The sequence below is a fragment of the Capra hircus genome, chromosome 16 (assembly GCF_001704415.2).
Source record: "Capra hircus breed San Clemente chromosome 16, ASM170441v1, whole genome shotgun sequence".
Classification (NCBI taxonomy): domain Eukaryota; kingdom Metazoa; phylum Chordata; class Mammalia; order Artiodactyla; family Bovidae; genus Capra; species Capra hircus.
The window spans coordinates 67,017,029-67,039,355 of record NC_030823.1 but is presented as its reverse complement, the minus strand read 5'-3'; the positions used below and the strand labels follow the sequence as shown (position 1 = coordinate 67,039,355).

Here is a 22,327-nt window from a genome sequence, read left to right as displayed (position 1 = left end):
GGCGCCACAGGGCGTGAGTAGAATCCCCTCTACAGTCTGTTCTCCTTCGTTGTCTGTTTTATACTAGTGTGTACATGTCAATCCCAGTCTCCCAGTTCATCCCACTCCCTCCCTTCCCCACTTTGTATCCATGTATTTGTTCTCTGCATCAGTGTCTCTATTTCTTCTTTGCTAATAATATCATCTACACCAGTTTTCTAGACTCTACATAATTTCATAGTAATATCCACGTCTGTCCGCCTCTCTGCAAATGGCAGTTTCTTTCCTTTTTATGGCTGCGTACTTTTCATTTTTTGTATGTCATAATGTTCATGATATAATCTATTAGGGCATAATATATTTCTAATTCATAAATAAATGTAAATTTACCTTTGCACCCACCAGTCCTTTTCACTGTTGGCTATAGTGTATCAGAAGCATTTAGCAACTACTAGTAAAGGGCAGCTTTCTCTGTGTATGTGACTGAACATAAGAATTCAACATTTAATGGTTTTTCTTCAGGAAGAACTCCCCCAGCAAATTTCAATCTTACATTTATATTTATGGAAGAATGTGTTTTACTGGATGATTGGTTGCCTTAGTAATTTGTGTTTACTCCTTCCTGATGGCCTTTTTTGTTCTTTTACTAATGCTCAATATTCTAGAGCTAAAAAAGACCTGGGAGCCACAGGTCCATTGTAACATTTTTGTTTTACATATGAATAAACAGACCCTCTGTTGCTAACTGTAGTTCACAGAGCAACTCTTCCTAAAAGATAAAACGAGAAAGTACATTATTTAGCCAAGTATCATTTACTTGATTTTAACAATGTCTATAATAATTTGCAGTCAAATTCGTAGAGGTAAGTTAAGTGTTACTCACTCGGTCTTGTCTGACTCTTCGCGGCAGGCTCCTCTGTCCTTGCAATTCTCCAGGCAAGAATATTGGAGTGGGTTTCCATTTCCTTCTCCAGGGAAATCTTCCTGATCTAGGTTTCAAATCCAGGCCTCCCGTATTGCAGGCAGATTCTTTACTGTCTAGACCACCAGGGAAGACTGGTAAAAATTATATTTGACAGCTTACTCTTGGTTTCCTATATTTCATTTCTTAACTTTTGTCATGTTATTTCTCGTTTGATGAGAAATCTGAATTGATAAATTATTAAATCATGCTTGCCTTATAGGCCGAGAGTTAGATCTCATTAAAATCTAAGAAGTTATATTAATTATATAGAAATGTGTGAAAGATTGACTTCTACTTATTTAGGCTTGCTTATAAAACTTGTTGTCTAAATCCATGATTTTAAAAAATCACTATGGGTTGGGGGATGGGCAAAATAGGTGAAGCTGATTAAGAGGCACAAACCTCCAGTTATAAAATAAATAATACAATAAATAAGTTACAGAATAGGGAGTATATTAACTAATATTATAATAACTTTAGTGACAGTAACTAGACCTATTGTCATGATCATCTCATTTATATATGTATGTATATATATATATGTGTATATATATATATGTTGAACCACTATATTATACACCTGAAACTAATGAAATGTACATCAGTTATATATCAGTAAAAAATTAGTTGATGATTCTTCAGAAGTGAAGTCAAATAATTACCTAATTTAACATAATTTAACATTATTTTTCAAAGTTAGCATCCTCTTTAGTATATACTGTTAGGACTAGAATAAGTCATGGAAACCAAGAAGTGCATTTCTATGAACTGATAGACATTGCCCAAAGAAGTCTTTTTGTTCTTGTTTCGTCTCTTAAGCCTTGTCTGATTCTTTTGCAACCCCATGGACTGTAGCCCGCCATGCCAGAAGTCTTCAGCAACGCTCTTTTGTAAGCCAGGTTAGTTCATAAGAGATAATATGATTGAGTGAAAGCCAGATATAAATACATAGTTTCACAAAGCAATGTCCTCACATTAGATACTTTTCTAATAAAAAACAAAAATTGTAACCAAAAGTTTAGATGTATTCTAAGAAACCCTTATAGTTGATATTATGAGAACACATTTTCGTTCTGAGCGTAAATTTACTTTGCCATCCAAATATATATTCTTAGAATTTTGATCAGTGAAATTTAGTATATTAGTTGAATAATGAAACTTTTTTTGTCTCACATGTAGTTTTGAGTACTTGCTGGGTTAATCAGGCTTTAGGCTTAATGTCATATGCTTCTCTAAATAGAAAAAAAAAAAAAAAAGGGAAATTAAAGCAGGTAAAACTGGCCTTCCAGCGCATTTACCCTTTCAAAACTTTATAGATTTTCACAGTTTTTGAATCTTTTGTCTTCATATTTTTTGACTTGGGAAAAAAAACATATTTGTTTATCTCATATTAAGAATTAAGTTTTCTTGGAAGTATGTTTCCAAAGTCATTATTGGAAATGCAGTTTTTTGTAACCAAGCCCTTGCTTTCTGTTATAACCAAAAACATGACTCATTTAGTGGAGTGCTCAGAGCTTGCTTAATGGAAGATGAGTTTATTATGAAAACATATAAATCTCCATTGAAAAACCATGACAAGCATTTTTTGATCCAGTTTGTCCTAATAGACAGCTTCGAGAAAACAGTTACTGATGTGTTCTAAAAGTTTTGCAACTATTCAAAGGCCAGGTATTAAAATTGCTGTTTATTGGGCTGATCACTGAGCAGAGATTTGCCAGGAATTTAGCAAATGACAAGGAAAATACCTGATCAGAAGTGAGGTCAAGTGAAGAACAGTCAGTTCTTCAGCACCACCATAGTGGCTCAGAAAATTTTCTCTGATGGAAAAGAGAGGGCTTACATGACTGTTAGGGAGATGCCTTATAGTCATCAGTCATATGTGCATTCATTCTGATGTTTAGTGAGCATGTATTCTATATTAGATAACTGTGCTTAGCACTTAGTGGTAATGATTGCACTTGTCTTGTTCCTATGGGACATAATGTTTGAAATCCAGGAGTAACAATTAAATAGGAAATCATTTTCTCTTCTTGATAGATCTGTGTGTTAAAATGGAAAAATTCTGCAAGACATCTGGTAACCCCCTGAATCAGCTGGTGACTCTCAGAGAGCTCAACTCATCAGAAAACTGAGAGCTATGTGTGTAACTAACTAAATGGGATTAGACCCAAGCAGTTCAGAAGTTAAGGACTGTAGGCAAACCAAGGAGTTATTTAACTTCTAGGATTCAAAATGGATATATAGAAGAATTTTAGAACACATGGGAAAAAATAACAAGGAAAATGTTGATTGACAGTTAATTCTCAGTGAGCTAGGCAGTAAATTGTACTAAGTTCAATGAAAAAGACTGCAAATTACTCTCTATTGATATATAGACTTAAAGATAATTTGTAGATGTAACAATAATGTACATCCTATATCCTATAGATTTCCATCCTTATAAAGGATGAGTAAGACAATGTGTTGATTTTTCTTTCTTTATGATCTTGAGACTGCTGTTTTTCTGATGGCAGTTTCTTTAGTCCTTAGACAAAGTACCTACCAGGAAATGGACAACTTCTTGAGTGCTGAAATTGAGAATCCCCAAATATAGGTTCAAATGCTAGAGAGATTTAGTTACCTTTTTTGGTCTTGTGTTTTTTTTTTTTAACTTGATGGCATAGGGAAAGCTTGATTTAGTGGGTGAGCTGTTGTTTAATACTGAAGTCATATTTTCATTTGTAAAAAAGAAAACATAATTTACAGCATTATTGAAAGAGCCTCTTAATTCTTGCTGCATTAAGAAAAGACTTTATTAAGTTAAATTGCTTTACTATAAAAAAGGAAAATATACTAAAGCAGAAAATAAGTTTTTGCCCCTTAATATTAAGACAGCATGCACGTGTGTCAGTCATGTCCAACTTTTTGCGACCCCATGGACTATAACCCGCCAGGCTCCTCTGTCCGTGGGGGTCTCCAGGCAAGAGTACTGGAGTGGACTAACACGCAGCTTTCATGAATAAAAAGAAAGTCAAATGTACCAAAAATACTGAAATCCATATTTGATACCTATATTAAAATACAGACCCATGTAAAACATGACCTTTATTTTCTTTAAAACAAAGTTGTATATTTTATCTATATTCTATAATATATATATCATTTTAGAAAAGCTGAGGAGAAACATGGAGTTTGATCCATAATGGCTAAATCATTCTTTAAATCCTTATTTGTAAATATTCTGTGAGTCAGCATCATCCAAAGAAAGAAAATTAAATTTAAGGGAGAGAGGGCAATGTACATTCAAGTGTAGAGCAGAATAGGACCAACTTTTGGAAACTGTTGGAATGGGGACATAAGACAAGAAGCTACTAGTAAAACAGTGCTGACCTCAGACCCACCTGGTTTCTAGGTAAGAACCTTGAGGGAAAAAGAAGCACCTTGTTTGATGTAGCATCTCCAGCGCTAGCTAACTGTCTGCCATACAGTATGGATGAGAAAAAAGAAGGTGGGAAAATGGGAAGGACAGTAACTGAATGGGAATGATGGGAAGGACAATAACAGGTCACAGGTGACATAGCCAACCTGGTTCAACGACAGGAGCCCATCTTATGAAGCCAGACAAGCCTGAGTGTGAATTCGCGCTCTGCTGTCCCCTTTGCTGTGTGACCTGACAACTGTTATTATACTTACCCTACAGAGAGGATGCCTTGTCTGTTGGAAAATGGGGTTACTTACTATTGGGATTTTAGGAACCCAACACAAATCTTCCATCCTTGAGTTCTGAACAGACTGTGAGAATTATGGCACTTGAAATATCAGCTTAACTACTGATAAAAACATCTGGAGATATGGCCTAAGGCTCAGTGACCAATTGGTCTTACTAAGAATCTTGTGCTAAAAAAGAAACAACAAAGGAATCTTGAGCTAAATCAGTGGAAATAGGAGGAGTGGGAAGGGCTTCCCTAGTGATTCAGACAGTAAAGAATCTGCCTGCAATGAAGGAGATCAGGTTCAATCCCTGGGTCTGGAAGATTCCCCTGGAGGTGGAAGTGGCTTCCCACTCCAGTAGTCTTGCCTGGAGAATTCCATGGACAGAAGAATCTGATGGGCTACAGTCCATGGACTTGCAAAGAGCTGGACACAAATGAGCAACTAACACTTTCACTTTCATGAGGAGTGGAAATACAACGCCCCGTAATACCTTCCTACTCAGGTATTTAGTACGGCATGATTTCATTCAGGTAGACCATCAGTAAATCTTAGCTCTCATTCCCTTCTCTCCATCAGAGTTTGAATATTCTGTAAATCAGCCGCAGTGAGCTTATTAGCTAGGACTGGGTTATCTAGGACTACGAGGCCAAAATAAGAACCTCAACCAACAACTCTTTGGTACCAGATAAGGGCTTCGTTAATGCTGGAACCAGGTAAGAAAGGGATTGTTGTGGAACAGTGTTTGGGAAGCTCATCTTAGGAGAGAATGGGCTCCTAGGAATAATGCCAGACTGAAATTGAAACTTTGCTGGGCTTGATGAGCTTTATTAGGCTCTGGTGATTTCCTTATTGAAGTCTCAAGGAGAATAATTCCAGACAAAAATGGCGCCATCTAAAAGAGGCCATCATGTGAGAGTCAGAAAGAGGCTTATTTTAACTATTTTTAAAAGTTTATAAGGTTCCCCAAACCTTGGTACCTCCACCCCTCTTCGCTGTTTTTATTACCATCCGCCTGCTCTCCTGTAATGATCAGCCAGAAAGCTCTTAAAATGGAAAGGACTTGCATGCATGTTTTCAGTGGCAACACAGAACATGGCAGTGAGGTGCCAGATGAGGAGGGAAGAGCGGGTTGCAGCAGCCCACAGGCCACGTCTCAGGAGTCTGGGCAAGAAAGAAAAAAAACAGTGGAGTGGTGGAATGCAGATGGGAGTAGGGGCCAAATAGGGAAGGACTATGCCAGGACAGAGAGACTACACTAGGTTTTTTTTTTTTTTGGCGGGGGGGAGGGAGGGTTAGAGTTGCTTTACGATGCATTAGTTTCTGCTGTACAGAAACGTCAATCAGCTATATGTATACGTATATCCCCTCTCTCTTGGTCCTCCCCTCTCCCGTCCCATTCATTTAGGTCACTGAGCTGAGCTCCCTGCACTATGCAGTAGGTTCCCACTAGCTAGCAAGAAACCCATGTACAGATTTCTTGAATGTGCTGGACTAAAATTAATGCTTATAATTACATTTTAAAAATATTTCCTAATTTTAAAAAAAAACAACTTTTTCAGCAAGTTATCTTGACATTATAGATTTTCAAAATTTGGCTAAGATCCTTGAATCCAATAGATCGAATACTGTGAAAATTAATTCATAAATCTTAGATATCAGAAAGTATAAAGGTTTTGTGAGTATTGGATAATACTTGTATATACATTAGCTTTCCCTGGATCACTTGACTGCCAGTATTTCATCTTAAGAGTGGCAATTAAGAGTGAAAAAACATCCCCCAGCCCACACTACCCCCAGCCTAGAATCCACTAAAACTTGTGGGATGAACATTTTACCCAAATATAGACCTTTTAGTGATTAAGTTAATTTACTCTTTTCAAACTGTGACATCCTGTTTATAAGAAAGAAAACTTATAAAAAGTCATCTTGAGCATGAACTAACTTCTAAAATCAACATTTTGGTGAACTTATGTGTTAAGTGAGTCACAACTATTTGGATGAGGACTTTCTGGTTTTGAAAGAGAAAGTACTTGGGGAAAAAATGTCATTTTGGTTTCTTTGAAATGGAAACATTTAAAAAATGGAATTCACTAGTGAACCTATCATGTAACGGATTTCCACACACATTTCCTAAGTCGCTTCTGTGAATTTGTAGCACTGCATCCCCCGTGGGCCAAGTCTTCACCATCCCAAGATGCATTTAGCCTTTATAATCCTTCCCAGAAATGATATTTTTAAAAATGCTGCACAAGGTAATTTTTTTTACAATATTTTGAAGGTAAATATTATTGACTTTATAAACTGAACCTTGAAAATTTTTCTTTGTCCCCAACAACGGCTGAACTTCTTTCTGTTCCTATTATTTGCCTGATGGAAAAATATTTTCTTTTACTCTGACCCTTTAATATTTGAAAATGTCATTGTGGGTAACTCACAGTCTAAGTTATAGAAAGTATGTTATATTCAAATTTTTATATTTGATTTTTAATGTATACTGGCTGTTTATTAGCTGTTCTTCTGAATATACAGGTGGAGTTTTTTTAATTATGTCCACAACCCCTGTTTAAATATCCCCAGTCTCTATGCTTTTGATTCTAAAATCATTACCCGCTCTTCCCTGTTGTGTGTGTGCTAAGTTGCTTCGTCGTGTCCGACTCTTTGTGATCCCATGGGGTGTAACCCACCAGGCTCCTCAGTCCATGGGATTCTCCAGGCAAGAATACTGGAGTGGGTAGCCGTTCCCTTCTCCAGGGGACCTTCACTTCTCCAGGGATCGAACCAGTGTCTCCTGAATGGCAGGCAGATTCTTAACTGTCTGAGCCACCAGGGAAGCTCTGCCCTGTTCAGTGTTAGATTTGTATTTAAGGATCCTGCTGCTTGTCTTGCCTGTTGATACCTCAAGCACTTCAAAATTGTTTTGCCCCAGTTTGAATGGCTTTTCCTTTTATTGTCCCTGTTCCTTCTCCTGTGTTTGCTGTTGAATTGCTGGTACCATCCACCCAATGAGGGTCTCTGGCCTCTGATCATGCTGGAGCCCTTCCTTTCACTCACCACACCAGCTAAGTAATCGTCAGTCCCTGACGATTCTGCCTCCGATCTCTTTTCTTTCCATCACAGTCTGACTCTGCCTCAATCTTTCCTTAGCTAGCCCAGAACAAAGTTTCTCACTGGGCTTCCCTGCCAAACTTTCCCTCTCTGCCCCTAGATCTTTCTGCGCATGTAAGTCAAACACCAATCTGCCTAAAAGCCTTTACCTACGCCCCACTGCTTTAAGAACAAAGCAGTGTTTTTTGTTTTTTGTTTTTTTCCTAGATTCCTCTCTTCTACCTGTCTGTTCTCCTGACCTCCTTCCAAGTGTCGCTTTAGCTGATACTGGCAGCACCTTTGGGGTCTTTGCTGCTGTGGAAGGGCTTCCTCGAGTTGCAGCATGTGGCCTTCTCGTGTTGCTCCAGCGCAAGCTCTGGAGTGTCAGTGCTCAGCAGCTGCGCCAGGCTAGCTTCTCTGTTGAGGCATGTGGGATCTCACGTCCCCAACCAGGGACCGAACCTATGTCCTCTGCATTGGAATGCAGATTCTAAACCTCTGAATCACAGGGGAAATCCTAGTTCTTTGGATATATCAAATGTTTTCACACTAAGTTTTTTTCTGTTTTGATCCTCATTGTTTGACTCACCTTCTGTCTTCTCATCTACGCCCTTCCAGAAGAAAAAATCATTTCTTCTGTGTCCTGTCACAGTATTTTAAATTCTTTTTTGCTGTCCTTTGATATGTCACATTGTGACCAGCTGTCTATGTGAGGCTTTCTCAGGCTAAATTATTAATTTCTCAAGAGAGAGACTGCTTCCCTCTCCTGTGAAAAGTATCACTGTTCTGAAACTTTAAGTTTCAAACATCATTAAGTTTGAAACTTAGTAAGTGCCCTATTAATAAGTTGGGATACATTGAAATGTATTCAGATTCTCATAGGTGCAATTACTGCACCAAATAAATGGAAAAGTAACAAAGATTAAAACAGAAGAACTCCATTGCCATTTTTTTTTTTCCTTGAGAGTAAGGGATTTAAATTTATGACAAACATGGGAATTCCCTTGAAACTTCAGATAATAATGAATGGCAGTATCATCTGAAAATTGCTTCTTATTCAAATTAGACCCACCAAAATATTGTCACTGGCATTTGTTATCAATCCATTGTATTGATGATTTTAAAATTAGAACTAATTTCTGTCCAGGTTGTCTTTGAATTGATTGGTTTGCATGTACTGATTGGCTAGCATGAATTGATGAGAAATAGGATAAAAATACTAAGCTAAATGCGTGCTAAAAAAAGTATCAACTCTGTTCCCTATCGCAAGAGAGGTGGAAAGAAAACTAATACACATAATAATTAAGTGCTAGACCAGTTGAGATTCATTACAATAAACAGAAAGTAACATGGGACAAGGAAAAATCATTATTACCTGAAGAAGTAACAAAAGGTCTTATTAAGAACTTATTATATCTGAAACCAATATAATATTGTAAATCAACCGTCAGTTCGGTCACTCGGTCATATCCAACTCTTTTCGACCCCATGGACTGCAGCACGCCAGGCTTCCCTGTCCATTACCAGCTCCTGGAGCTTTCTCAAACTCACGTCCATGGAGTCGGTGATGCCAGCCAACCATCTTATCCTTTGTTGTCCCCTTCTACTCCTGCCTTCAATCTTTCCCAGCATCAAGGTCTTTTCCAAAGAGTCAGTTCTTCGCATCAGGTAGCCAAAGTATTGGAGTTTCAGCTTCAGCATCTACTATACTTCAATTAAAAATGAATTAATTTGAATGGTTCTTGAAAACTAGATAAGGATTACATGCATGAAAATAAGGAATTCCTTATGAAGTAAACAACACGGATCAACTGATAAGATTTCTGTGTCCTGAAGGCCAACATGCAGTTGATTATTTCAGTAGGAATCTATGTTGTTTATTTCTATAATATGAAGTTATTCTGTTCTGCTTTGTTTTTGTCTCACAGGTGGATCGGATATTGAGTACCTAGACTTCTATAAGCCTGTCGTGTGGTTTTGGATCCTTGTAGGGCTTGCTTACTTCGCTGCTGTCCTGAGTATGATTGGAGACTGGCTCCGAGTGATATCAAAAAAGACAAAGGAAGAGGTGAGAAATAAAAATGGGTGTAAAAATATGATTTAATTAATTCAGGAAAGGTTACTTTTAATGTTTTTTAACATTTTTTAATATTAAATATTTACTAATTCATTTAAATATTTAAAAATATTTGAACATTACTTAAAATTTTTAATGTTTATGTTTGCTGTGCATTTGCTACAGGAGGCTATCAATCATATAAGGTGCAATTCATTGACTTAACCAAAACTTTTAAATACTTCTCCATGTCAGATGATATCTTGGCGCTGAGAGTAATTTGTAATGAAAAAAAGATGCAGTTGAAAACATTTTCTTCATTATTTCTTTTTTTTCTTGATTTCCTCGATGACATAGAGTAAATTTTATTCCATAAAGAGACAGCAGGAAATATTTGTGTCAAGATATCAGTAGCATGAAAAAGTGAAGGTAATATATAATATTCAGTTTTCATTGTATTCAATTGTTTTCTTTTCTCCTAGGTCTGTATAAGTGTGTACACATGCACATGTACACACACACATGTATTCCCCAAAGCTGTTTGCATTAGAACCCATTACCCTGTGTACAGATTTCAGCTGTTCAAAAAGATATCCTTTTATCTTTTTGATGCAACTGTATATACAGAAATGACCATTAGAATTTTTGACTCATGAGATTTTGGAAAGTTTGAAATTTCAGTCTTGACTCTGAAATTTTTTATAGTTTAGAAGTTACATTTAATTTATTTTGAAAGGTCCATAAGTACTACTAGTTTGACTGTGACCGAGTAGTGTTTTATTATGAATTCTATATTTTTTGCTTCTGGGTCTTAGCCAACTTTACTAATTTTTTTCACAGCACAACAAATTCATAAGACTTACAAATATAATATCCACAGTCTCCCTTTAATTATCCCTTCATTTCATTATCTGGTGAAATTATCTCTTCATTTCATTATTTATAGACCAAGAGACATCAGTGTCAAAATCTTTGACTGATACAGCAATTGTGATTCTTTAAACATACACCCAAGAGAAATAGACTAGGATAATAAATGATAAAATTAATTTCTCTCTACAAACAAGTATTTTCTTTGAGCACATCAAGTCATATCAGTTCAGTTCAGTTTAGCTGCTCAGTCGTGTCCGACTATTTGTGACTCCATGAACTGCAACATGTCAGGCCTCCCTGTCCATCACTAACTCCTGGAGTTTACCCAAACTCATGTCCTATAATATCTTATTAATACCCAAGGTGCTTATGGTAATTAGAAGGAGTGTAAGTTATCCAAGATTTCCCTTCTTGGATAACATATGTCTCAGTTGGTAATTCATATATTCAGTCTGTGTATATTAATCTATATCTTAGTTATACCACAAAACCAAAAACTTTATTATAAACAAATCAGCAGGACAATATGCTTGATATTCTAGTTTAACTCACGTGAAAAGTGCTTTGAATAGGACCTCAACTGATTTGCCTCAATCTTATTGTGTGTGTGTGTAGCGGGGGGTGGGGAGGGGGGGAGTGAGAAAGGGAGGGAGAGAATAAGGTGGATGGAGAGGGAGAGAATTATGGTTATTTTAACTTCAGTGTACATTTAAGGATCTTGAGATGCTAAGGGGGACAAAAGAAATTATAACTAGGAAATATGCTAGATAACATAGCTAAAAAAGGAACTTTCAAACTTTTAGCATAAGGTGGGATTAAAATGCATTTTTAAAACACACACACACACATTTTTTTCTAAATAAAATAGAGTCAAACAGAGAATATCTATGTTAGATAGTTTAAAATGTATTGTTTTGTGGAAATATCTATTTCCACATACACAATAAATGTGATATATATTATATATATACATACACAAACACACACACATATATATATGTATGTATACACACACACACACACACACACACACACACTAAGATTATTATGGATCACACTCCAAAAGTTTGAAAGCCACCAAGGCATGTCTAGTCAAGGCTACGGTTTTCCCAGTAATCATGTGTAGATGTGAGAGTTGGACTGTGAAGAAAGCTGAGCGCCAAAGAATTGATGCTTTTGAACTGTGATGTTGGAGAAGACTCTTGTTAGTCCCTTGGACTGCAATGAGATCCAACCAGTCCATTCTAAAGGAGATCATTCCTGGGTGTTCTTTGGAAGGAATGATGCTGAAGCTGAAACTCCAGTACTTTGGCCACCTCATGCGAAGAGTTGACTCATTGGAAAAGACTCTGATGCTGGGAGGGATTGGGGGCAGGAGGAGAAGGGGACGACAGAGGATGAGATGGCTGGATGGTATCACCGACTCGATGGACGTGAGTCTGAGTGAACTCTGGGAGTTGGTGATGGACAGGGAGGCCTGGCATGCTGCAATTCATGGGGTTGCAAAGAGTCAGACACAACTGAGTGACTGAACTGAACTGAATTGATTGTTAAAAAACAAACAAACAACAACAACAAAAAACACCAGTGCATTTTCTGATAGGACTAGCTAGTACAAAGCACGAGCACAGTTTTTCCAGGGCATTGAGATAATCATCTGTATTACTCTCCTTGGGCTGCCATAACAAGAGTGACTTAAACAGTAGGAATCTGTTTCCTCACAATTTAGGAAGATGGAAGTCTGGGATTAAGGTTCTGGTTTCTGGTGAGAGGTCTCTCCTTGGCTTGCAGGTGGTGCCTTCTTGCTGTGTCTTCACAGGGCCTTGCCTCTGCACACGTGCCTGCAGAGAGAAGGTTCTCTGTCGCCTTCCTCTTCTTACAAGGATACCGGTGCTGTTGGATTAGGGCTGCACCCTTACGACCTCATTGAACCTTGCATGCGTGTGCATGTGTGCTAAGTCGCTTCAGTCGTGTCTGACTCTTTGCGACTGCAGCCCACCAGGCTCCTCTGTCCGTGGGATTCTCCAGGCAAGAATACTGGAGTGGGTCGCCATGCCCTTCTCCAGGGGATCTTCCTGACCCAGGAATGGAACCCGCGTCTCCTGCATTGGCAGGCGGGTTGTTTACCACTAGCGCCTGGAAAGCCCCACTGAATTTTAATTACCCCCTTAAAGGCTCTGTCCCCAGATACAGTGACAGTGAGGATTAGGGCTTCAACAAAGGACTTGCTGGAGGACCGGATTCAGGCTGTAACACAATTGTTTCAAAGAAATTTAAATTTCTACATTAACTGGCTTGTTTAATATGAGAAACAAGTTTGTTTGCCTCCTTTTGAATGATCTTCTTGATTCTCAGCCAGAAGTGTGAGATGTATCATTGTGTGTTTCCAACACTGAAAAGTAGAAAGCTCTTTTCTTCTTTTACCATAAGTATTTTGGCTTGTCCCTCGTCTTTGGAGTGACATGTCCTTTCTGGTGACTGCATCTGGAGAAAGCTCACGTGAGGAAAGGCCATGAACAAGTTTACGGAAACCCTCTGGAGCTGCAGCTGCTCCAGACAGTTGAGCCAGTTGCAATGGAACTGTCACTTTGAGCAGATGTGTGTTTTCTAATTTGTAATCCAGTTTAGGGAAATGACAAAAGTGGGTCACAAATTCAACAGAGAATGTAAAGAGAGGAAGGGAGAGGTGATTTATAATTGTGAAAAAAGAAAGAGAAAGACAGTTTATAATTGTGAATGTATAGATTGTGAGGGCCAAAATTTTTATAGAGGAAATATGACTAAACATTTCTACAGCAGTGGAAAAAGATTATTGAATAAGTTTAATCTTGAAATAACTCACTAAAGTTAAATAATTAAATAAAAACCAACTAAATACATCCTAGGCGTCATCTTTACACACACACACCATATTGGGTGACTGCTCACTATGTATTCATTACTTTTTGTACTTAAACCATTCCAAGCGCTCCAACCTTTGAAAACTGCCTAAATGTTCAGAAGCAACAAGAATATTTCCAGTTTTCAATTCCATAAGAATGCTAAAAAATTGTTGATAACTTGGAATCCTTGCTATTAAAAATGTCATTGGTACAGAACATTAAAAAATCAAAATAACATATATTAGCAAATGTTCAAGTGGTGATACAAAAACACAAGCTTTCCCTCCCACAAAAGATTCTGGCTAATAGTAAGTTCCAGTCTTGCATTACTTTTTCAAAAACAAATCTCCTTAAATCATATCAGGTAAGTGCAAACATAGAGCTCTAATCATATGTGACCTTATTTCTGAGTTTTATTTTTATCTTAAAGTCTGTTCTGTTTCCAATGAAGATTAATTTTAATGAAAATATATTTAGAAGTAAGGACAAAGTTTTTGATGAACATGCTGAAATAAAACATTGATACAGCTAATTTATCTGAACTGTTGGAAAGGAAAGGGTTCAGATTGAGAGAGTAGCATTGGCATGTATATACTACCATATGTAGTAAAATAGCTAGTGGGAGCTGCTGTGTACCACAGGGAGCTCAGCTCTGCTCTGTGATCACCTAGAGGGGTGGGCTGGGGGGTGGGAGGGAGGCTAAAGAGGACGGGACATTCGTATACATACAGCTCATTCACATTGTTGTACAGCAGACACTGACACAACATTGCAAAACAATTATATTCCAATTAAAAATAGAGTTAGTTGGAGCAACACTGTGTAGTTTCAGAAGTGTCGCATGTAATTATAGTTGATCTGCCTTCCTCAAGGAAAAGAATAATGACCTCAATAATTTTTCCATGAAGTCATATGCATCTCTGTAAAAGGATTTATCTGTTTCATTATATCTTAAGCTCTAATGGAAAGTAACAATATTCAATGCTGAGAATTGATACAACTAATTATCTTTTTCTGTGAAGCCATGTACCCTCTTTTGAGGGAATAATGTTTCCATTTAGAAAATAAAGATTATTTATATATTCTAAATAACACAATAATACTGATATCTGAGGCAGGTAAAATAAAAAGTGACCACAAAATTCAGAAGGTAAATTCCTAAGCAGGGAGGGGATAGTGCATCCTTATGTAGCTGTAGTTCAGTTTGCTACTGCTGACTTTCCTTGAGTTTGAAAGACCTGCAATTTCTATATCGTTCTTGTACTGATGTACAAGTACCGCAGTTTGTTGGGATGGTCTTGTCCCAATGTGTGACAAGCACCACTTCAGCCCCTGTATCAGCTGGCACTGTTGTCTGTAGTGCCAGTGGCACTCTGTTGTTGCTGGTTAATGGCTGAGTTGTGTCTGACTCTTTGCTACCCCATGGACTGCAGCATACCAGGCTTCCCTGTCCTTCACTATCTCCCGGAGTTTGCTCAAACTCATGTCCATTGAGTTGGTGATGCCATCCAACCATCTCATCTTCTGTCATCCCCTTCTCTTCCTGCCCTCAGTCTTTCCCAGCATCAGCACTATAAGTTGGCTTTTTGCATCAGGTGACCAAAGTACTGGAACTTCAACTTCATCAAAAGTCCTTCCAAGAAATAGTTAAGGTTGATTTGCTTTATAATCTATTGGTTTGATCTCCTTGCAGTCTAAGGGTCTCTCAAGTGGCACTGTAGCTAGCCATACTGAATGAATACCCAAGAGTTGCTTTTTTTTTAACCAGTGAACTATGATGTGCTTAGTTGCTCAGTCACGTCTGACTCTTTGCGACCCCATGGACTGCAGCCTGCTCCTCAGTCCATGGGGATTTTCTAGGCAAGAATACTGGAGTGGGTTGCCATGCCCTACTCCAGGGGATCTTCCCAACTCAGGGATGGAACCCAGGTCTTCCACATTGCAGGCAGTTTCTTTACCATCTGAGCCACCAGGGAAGCCCTTTTTAACCAATATCATTTCTTTAACCTCTGAAGGTGTTTGTGCAAGTAACATTCACTTGAGTAAGTTGACCTTATATTATATTATGAAAACTCGCTTTGATTAGAAAGCCCTAGTGCTAAGCAGCCTTGAAAGACTGTTCCTGGAACTTGTATTTGGCTCCAGCATTGTGCAGGGACCTGAGAATACGGAGGGACATAGTTTTCTTCTGCTAATGACCTGGCCAACAGCATTTGGTCTTCCCTGGTCTTCACTCAGGGTGGGAATGCCTCCTGATAGTGAAAGAGCTGGGATTTAACAGCTCTTTATCTTGTCTAGAGATGGAGAACTAAAGAATAGTTGCAGCCTGAGCCTTGGAAAGCTTACAGAAGAGTACTTTATCATTAGGTCTTATGGGAGAAGTGCTTTTAATATGAAAGGTTTCATATGCCTTTTGAAATAAGTTAGACTTTATTCTGAAAACCTGAGGGAGCCATTGAAGAATTTTAAATAAGTGGAATGAAATATCTTGTCAACAGAAGACAGATGGATTATAAACAAAGCCTGATGCTGATAAATCAGTTGTAAGATTATTGAGATTATTGAAGGAATCCTGGTAGTGCAGAATGAAGAGTCTCTGGTGGCAGCAGAATAGAGATGAAAGTAAGAATTTCAAAATTATTTGGGGGATAGAAGAGATAGGTTACCCTTTAGCCGTGGACAATAAAGAGAAAGGGGGGGGATGACATTCATGAGTCTAGCATTGGATGGAATTACAAAACACAGGAGAGTGAGATATTCTGAGTAGATGAGAGGAATGAGAATGTCATTTTGGACATATTATGATTGAGGGCTGTGTTGGACATCCAGGTAGCTCATCAAGTGTAGAGAATGGGATATGCAAGCCTGGAAAGTAGGAAGGGTGGGAGTTGCAGAGAGCTGGCTGGGTTGGGGCTGGGGAGAGGGCACTCATGATGACATGCATGACAATGGAAGTTCCGATTCTAGATGAATTCGCCTAATGAAGACTTGGAAAGGAGCCAACCATAGAGCAAAAAATGGAACCTGGAATAAAATGGTCAAGAGGGTGGATGGAGAGACCATAAAGAATGGGGGAGCAAATAATATAGTCAAATAAATTGATCATGGAAGGGCAAAGGCATTGAGGTTTTGAAGAGAGGATGGTTCAAATGATGGATTAGACTGGCTAAAGACAATGCGTAAAGAAAGGAACCCAAGAGAAGATTGACACAGTCACCTAAAAAATAAATTAGTAAGAGTTCTCTGTGAGGTTGTGCTCCAAGACTGCCACTCCTGTAGCAGAAACTTTAAATATTTACCTCTGGATTCTTGGAGGAGGAAATGGCAACTCACTCCAGTATTCTTGCCAGGATAATCCCATGTACAGAGGAGCCTAGTAGGCTACAGTTTATGGGGTTGCTAAGAATAGGACATGACTTAGAGACTAAAAAACAACAATAAGCGACTAAGCAATAACAATAACTCTGGATTGTACAATACATTGGATATATCCTATGAACATTCTTTAGGCACATCAAGAACAATTCCAAAGGGTAATATTCACAGAATATTTTATGGAAATGGGAGCATTGGAGCACAAATAATAAAAAACTGTTGGTTGAGCAGTGTAGCAGCGTTGACACTGGGCATGCATCCGTGGTGAATATGGACAGTGTGGTGGGGTGGGTGGGACTGTGGAGAGACAGTGCCAAAGAGGCAGGAAAAGGAAAGCTAGTCTTGTGGAGACCAGTTAGGGAGTTTAGTTAATGTCTAAGTAAGCGTTAGGCGCTCGGTCGTGCCCGACTCGTTGTGATCCCATGGACTGCAGCCCACCAGGCTCCTCTGTCCATGAGATTTTCCAGGCAAGAATGCTGGAGTGGGTTGCCATTTCCTTCTCCAGGGGATCTTCCCAACCCAGGGATTGAACCTGGGCAGATTCTTTACCTACTGAGCTACAAGGGAAGCATTTAATGTCTAATTTACTGCTAAATCACTCATTTATTCATTCATGTAAGAAAATATTTACTAAGTACAATACGATGTACAGTATATTAGGTTTTGGGAGTAATTTTCCATCTGTGGGAGTTTGGGCCTTATCTCTTTATTGGAAAGGTTCCATAAGTGGTGCAATTCCTTATTTATAATGATAAATTAGCTTATCTTTATAATGATAAGTTAGCTCCCCTGGTAGGTTAGCTGGTAAAGAATCCACCTGCAATGCAGGAGACCCTGGTTTGATTCCTGAGTTGGAAAGATTCCCTGGAGAAGGGAAAGGCTACCCACTCCAATGTTCTTGGGCTTCCCTCGTGGCTCAGATGGTAAAGAATCCACCTGCAATGTGGGAGACCTGTGTTCAGTCCCTGGGGTGGGAAGATCCCCTGGAGGAAGGCATGGCAACCCACTCTAGTATTCTTTTCTGAAGAATCCCCATGGACAGAGGAGCCTGGCAGGCAGCAGTCCATGGGGCCCCAAAGAGCCAGATACTACTGAGCAACTAAGCACATAGTGATAAATTTACCTTTATTTTCCTTCTCCTAGAGGTGGAAGAGGGAATTTTGAAAATGAAGGCACCTAGTCTTTGATTAATTTTCAAAATAGCCAATTTTTACTTTTTTCTTTACTCTTCCTCCTTCCCTCCTTTCTTTCCTTCCTTTAATTCTCAAACAACACATCAGACTTTATAGTTGTTGCTTTGACTTCTAATATATTTGGAGGAGGAGTGGTATATTTTTGTTTTTTTCTGTTGAAACACTTAAGTCATTATGAATGACTTGAGTTGGACTGTGGGCACAATATACGCTGATTATAAGGCATTTCCGGTTTATATTTTAATGCACATGACTCTTCTTCGTCTAAATGGTAAGACTAGAACAAAATAGAGATGGTATCACAATTATTAAAGTGAGACTAAAGGGCCCTCATCTTCTGCCCCATGGGGGGGGAGATGTCCCTTACTATGCTTTGGGGAGGGCTTTCCTGGTGGCTCAGATGATAAAGAACCAGCCTGCAATGCAGGAGACCTGTGTTTGATCCCTGGGTTAGAAAGATCCCCTAGAGGAGGGCATGGCAACCTGCTCCAGTATTCTTGCCTGGAGAATCCCACGGACAGAGGAACCTGGAGGGCTAACAGTCCATGGGGTCACAAACAGTCGGACACAGCTGAGCACAGCACAGCCCGTGCTCTTGGGGAAAGATCAAAGCAGACTCTGAGCTTCATCTGCTGGTTTATATTTCACTGTACCTCACTGCACCACGGAGAAAGTTTCTTCTCTTTTTCAGTCCTACCCTCAGCTCAGCAAATCATCATCTATGTAGTAAATAGGCAATTGGAAAGGACAATAGAAGAACAAATAATATTATAAGACTTAAATTATGCTTTGAGATAATAGTAGCTCTCAGACACCAGGGCATGTCTAATTTCTAAATGAACTTTATGGACATTTTTTGAGAACCCAGTCGAGTGTGGGATGTGGCTAAATTCTTCCTGAATGCTTATTCTTTTCCTCATGGGTTTTCTGAAGGAATTAGTATCAAATTATTGTCCCAAATCAAATGACCTGTAACATTCAAAGACTATCGTCTATACGTCATGATGTATTGTTCTCTATAGAGTATAAAATGCTGTGAGTGCTTATATGTCTAAACATCTTATCTGGTTGAAATGATAAAAACACAAAAGAAAAGAACTGTGTGCTGCCTCTGTTCATGGGATTCTCCCACAAGAATTCTAGAAAGGGTTGCCAGGGGATCTTCCCAACTCAGGGATCCAACCAGCGTCTCTTATGTCTCCTGCATTGGCAGATGGGTTCTTCACGACTATGGCCACCTGGAGGCCCAAGGAACAATTAAGGTTATGTATATTGCTAGAATTTGATCATTATCACAGAGTCCAAAATAGTCTAAGAAAAAGGTGAATTCAAAGATTTCAAATATGTTGAATGTTCTCTGGACTTGAAAGCTAGTTTTTGCATTAAATGTTCCTTGCTTAGGCATAATCTACCTAATTACTGCTATCTTAATTCTTCTCTTGATTTAGAGCTAGAGATTTTCTGGTGTCCTGATGTGTGGACTGAGGTAGAACCCACTTATATTTTTCCTTTTATTAAACTGAGAGTGAGTAGCTCAGTTGTTATATTAAAAAATAAGAACATGAAGGAAGATTCTTTTCTTTTATGTTTTAGATTTTAGATTGAACCCTCACTGTTTATAAATTGTAACTTCTTTTTGCTTCAGTCATTTCACAGAACATCATCTGGTAATGAAAATGCACAGTAATTTTTTCTTTTCATTTGTACACAGTAGGAAAATAACTTAAGATAATAGTTTTTGCCTCAAAGCACTTTATAAGTAATTTCGTTTTTTTTTTTTTTAGCTAGAGAGCACATTATGGAATTTAATGAAACAAGATGTAATGTTATCTCTCTCTTTTGACTGTTTTGATAATGTCATCTGTTCTGAGATTTTGTGAGAAAAGTGACCGCCATGAACTTGGCTTTCAAAATTGTTTTTGGACTTCCTTCATCAAAGTAAAGTATTGTACTCTCCTGTACTCAGGGCTAAAATCAATCACATCTTACAAAAAAAAAAGAAAGAAAAGAAAATCAGGCCTATGTTTGTTGAAAACACAAGCAAGTGTGTTTTCAGAGATGGAACAATACAAATAATTCACTTTTATTTCCTCCATGGATGGCTTTCTGAAAGAATATTAGTTTGTGGTCAGTCAGAGCTGAGAGTAGGTAGAGCACTTTGAAGTTTAATCAAGGATTTGTATTCATCTTTAGCAACAAAATGTGGTGATTTGTTTAGTGTTTAGTGGACGGCATCCTAATTTTAATAAGGCAGGTTCATTGTCCCTACCTCAGTCTTGATTTGAACCAAAAGAATGGCTTCTCATTAATGATATTTGTGTCTTTGCACATACGCAGTAAATCTCCTGCTTTTGAACAAGGATGAACCCATTCTTCCTCCAGTAAAATTGTTAGTCATCAATGCTATTCACCTATTAGACAAGTTTTATATGTTATTTATTATACAAATAGTTCCATTTGTCTGTCCATCCAGACATATGGTAGGATTGCACTTCCTTTTGCCCTTGTGGTTGGTGAGCTATGGGAATAGTTCTGGCCACAGTTGTGGGCAGAGTGGGAAGATGATTTAATTGCACCTGTGAGTCCCTCAAGGGCTTACTTGCCTCTGGCTCGGTGACCATAAAGATCACGGTGCTGTGTCAGCCTGGTCCCTGAGTAACCGCAGTGAGCAGAGCCTGATGCCCACATGTTGTGGGCATTCAGCAATTGTGAGGCATCAGCCTTTGTTGCCTTAAGCCACTAATATTAAGGAGCTGTTTGTTCTATGTTATAACCTCGCCTGTTCTGACTAATCCAGTAAAACGGTAAAATACAGTTGCTCTAACAGAGTTAAAGTCGCAATAATAATTTAGAAGATTTAAATTTTATGAGCCATACTCATATTTGGTGAATTTTGTATTAGTTTCCAAATCGCTGATAGGATTATGTTTATTATCTGCATTTATATTATTTAAGATATATTATCTATATTTATCTTATGTAAGATTCGCTAATGGTTTTACTAAAATGGAAGCATCAGGTTAAGAGCTGAAGTAAAATAGAGCAACCTGCCTTTTAAAGAAAGTATAGGTGGGATTTAAATTATCCAGAGACCAAATATTCCTGTTCCTATTTAAAACAAAAAACACAACAGTCTCTCCCACTATTCAGGATTATGTACCCACTCAAAATTGGGCCAGTGATATTAAATCTGTTGTGATGTAAGCTCTCTGAAATAAAGAAATTTGAACTGAAATTTAAGTTTCAAAAACCAATGCATCATACCAGAGTAATCATAGATATGAAAAACGAGGATCTCCTTATATAATATTATTTTTGAAATTTATTAGGTTGAACTGTTGACATTCAACTATTTTTGACCTTAAGAATCACAATTTCATATGATTGAACCTAATATTCTAACATTCAACTGTATTTCCAAACTGGTTTCTATAAATAATTTTCATGTTATAATTTATCATTAGATTGTGACCTATACATTATGCAAAATCACATATGGCTAGACATTTCTGATATCCTTTCTTTATTTAGTACTTGGCTAAAACTTTGCCAAATTCTATTTTTATTATGTATAGACTGTAGACTGATCATCTCAACTCAAATACAGACTCATGTATTGTACTCTCACATTCCCAGATCCATCCCTGTCACTTGTCAATCCAAACTGCAGCTCAGAATTTCCCTCTTCTCGCTCCCAGCCACGTCATAACTGCTGAAGTTCTCTCTGGGACTACTTAACTGCATTCATGGTTTTAGACTCCTTATTCTATTTCCCAGAAAGCAGCTAGTGTGGGGCTGAAACAATTTATATAGTTTTGTGGAAGGCTTGGGGATAATTTAACGGAATTACAGAGTCGAAAAGGGAACGCTTTAAGCTTGGGCAATTAGACAGTATTGCTGCTAGAGTTCACTGGTCATCTTCGCAAAGGGTTCCCCCTTGGCAGCTCACTCTTCAACCCCTGGCTCTGTAGCGTATTCCTGGGGTCTGCTTATCACTCTAGATCCATTCATTCTACTTGGATATTCCTTATCCTGAGTGCAGGGACCGAACTGGGGCTTCTCAGGTGGCGCTATTGGTAAAGGATCTGCATGCGGGTGCAGGAGACGCAAGAGACAGGGGTTCGATCCCTGGGTCAAGTAGATCCCCTGGAGTAGGAAATGACACCCCAAACCAGTATTCTTGCCTAGAAAACTTCATGGGCAGAGGAGCCTGGCACGCTGCAGCTTG

At 38.4% G+C, this 22,327-nt stretch overlaps 1 protein-coding gene across 3 annotated transcripts in view; it reads left to right on the top strand.

Annotated features, from left to right (window-relative positions):
• Positions 1 to 22,327, top strand: part of KCNK2 (potassium two pore domain channel subfamily K member 2) — a 231,562-nt gene that overhangs the window by 175,536 nt on the left and 33,699 nt on the right. For all 3 annotated transcript variants that reach the window (XM_013970432.2, XM_005690991.3, XM_005690992.3), the window contains exon 6: positions 9,649 to 9,788. In XM_013970432.2, the coding sequence (XP_013825886.1) occupies positions 9,649 to 9,788 (140 nt within the window). The remainder of the gene's footprint in view (positions 1 to 9,648; positions 9,789 to 22,327) is intronic.